We start from the raw sequence: 2,140 nt of genomic DNA, 5'->3' as shown, positions 1-2,140 counted from the left end.
CCTAGCTTCTCTACAAACTTCTGAATTCATTTTTTATAAAAGATATTTCCACCGCCAGTGAGTGCCAATAACTAAACATAATTGACAACGGACGAAAATTGCCGTTTCATCTACTACTTCTGTAGCAGAGTCCAGAGTCTAATTAACAGAACCAGAAAAGAGGGAGACATATATGTACAAAAAAAAAAAAAAGGATATAGAAAGAAAATGCAAAAACTCAATTGATCTTCAGGCAGAACTGATGATATGATTTCACACTTATCTAGGCTAAAGAAAACTGCGAAGAAAAAATATGATAGAAAAGACCGAAACATAACATTTGTATTACACAAAACATCAGTTTCCTAGTAATTTGTTTACATTCATACATATATGTATATATATGATCATTTGATAAGAGGAGGAATGGTTACAAGGGTTTGTCTTCCTCGGCCAAACACTCGTTTCCATGTTTTCATTTGACTCATAACGTGTCCATGAATGCCAACTCTAGCCGCAGAGACACCTGACATAATTCTCTTCCTGAGCTTCCTTAACCTGTTCCCAATCTTCACCTTCAACTTAGATATTCTGATTCTGAGGCATGATTGTTTACTACGAGAATCTGCTTGCTCCAACAATTTGTAGATCAAGAACTGTGCTCTTCGATGAATTATCTCTTGAGGGTCCTCCTTATCCATCTTTGAGTAAGCAGCGTATGACCTTCTAGACAAAGCCATTTTTCTTAAAGATGGACTTTTCCTGTCGACTGAGAGTGAGAGAGAAAGAGAAAGAGTTACAAGCATTGACAGGTTTGAAAGTCATATTTATAGCATATTTTATGGCTAGTGCTAAGCTAGAGTGACGGTGGGGTCATTCAATTCAAGGATGTCATATATAAGGTGATGAAGCAGATCATGTGCACTAATTTCATATGTTGAATAATTGAGATAAGACTGTCCCTGAACTGGCTTACATCATTTTGTGAAAATTATTAAACCATATATGCATGTCCTCGAGTAGAAACTGCCTTAGAAAAATATGGAGTTTTAACCATGATTAAAATCTTTTGAGTTGTGCTATCTACCCCAAATGTAAACTTGCATGAATGGTTGTCCTTTCTTTGTTGTCTTTTGGCTGCTAAGTAGAACCTGCATGAAATGTGTCAAAATATGTTCTTTTTTTAAAATATCATCCAATTATCTCAGCCTCAACCACTAATCTTTTTTAAAAACAAAAAACAAAAAAATAGTCAATGTGTATTTTTAGAAAAGTCGGAAAAGGAAACTTTCTGAATTGATTTTAACACTCTGACGTGGGCAAAACTCTAATGAGTTTTTTTTTATATATAAAAAATTAGCTTTAATGTGATTTTAACTCTATGCAATCAAAATCGTATGAGAGTGGTGTATTAGATGTATTCAACTCGAAACATCTTTTTTAATATTTGAAAAAAAAAATTCATCACAATAAAAAAAAATTCTTTTCGAAAAAGATGTTCAGAGTTGGATATATCTAATGAGAAAAAGGTATTTCATTTTAAATAACACATCTTATATTCTTTCATTTTCAGAAAGAGGGGTGAGACTCGTACCTTTAAAACTTTTTCCACCCATTCTCATTCTCATAATTACGAGATAGTAAAATTTGGGACGGACGGCGGGGATTGTGTACCATGACATAAATACGTTAAACTCACATAGAGTAACCAGGTTGATATCGATAAGGCCTAAAGGGAGATTTGAACTTGTTATCAAAAAAAAAAGGGAGATTTGAACTTCACTTCTTGCCCCACGTGGTGAACTTGCATCCCCATACAACATCGATCTCGCCGGTCCTATGAATTTGACTGCATTATATGACTAAAATATTTCAAAATTATATTGATTTTTTAAAAAGAAAATTACAGGAGATAATTTATTATTTTGTAAAACTATAAAAATATCTAATTTTTATAAATTTATAATTTTATTACTCAATTCATAATTTTGATTACTTAAATTATAATTTTACATAAAAGTTGTAATTTTAAAAAAAATAGTAGTCCCTTTTCCAATCAAAACCCTAAAATGTAGTGTGACAAATTAGTAAAAGGAGTGAGTCGAGTGACCTCATTGATGTCAATGGGCCCAGGTTCGGTATACAATTTTCTGGCATGAGC

General features: G+C 32.7%; 1 protein-coding gene across 1 annotated transcript; it reads right to left on the bottom strand.

Moving 5' to 3' along the window:
• Positions 1-386: 386 nt before the first annotated feature.
• LOC133293300 (uncharacterized) lies at positions 387-719 on the bottom strand. The gene has a single exon (XM_061491846.1). It carries the CDS (start codon positions 717-719, stop codon positions 387-389), a length of 333 nt encoding a protein of 110 aa, XP_061347830.1.
• Positions 720-2,140: the final 1,421 nt, after the last annotated feature.

The sequence above is a fragment of the Gastrolobium bilobum genome, unplaced genomic scaffold (genome assembly GCF_033153095.1).
Source record: "Gastrolobium bilobum isolate Gb01-03AN ecotype WA unplaced genomic scaffold, APGP_CSIRO_Gbil_v1 utg3209, whole genome shotgun sequence".
Classification (NCBI taxonomy): domain Eukaryota; kingdom Viridiplantae; phylum Streptophyta; class Magnoliopsida; order Fabales; family Fabaceae; genus Gastrolobium; species Gastrolobium bilobum.
This window is presented reverse-complemented; position numbering and strand designations above follow the sequence as displayed.

What these genes read in the sequence shown, in the direction of transcription:
- LOC133293300 (XM_061491846.1), bottom strand. Translation starts at nt 719, where the DNA reads ATGGCTTTGTCTAGAAGGTCATACGCTGCTTACTCAAAGATGGATAAG.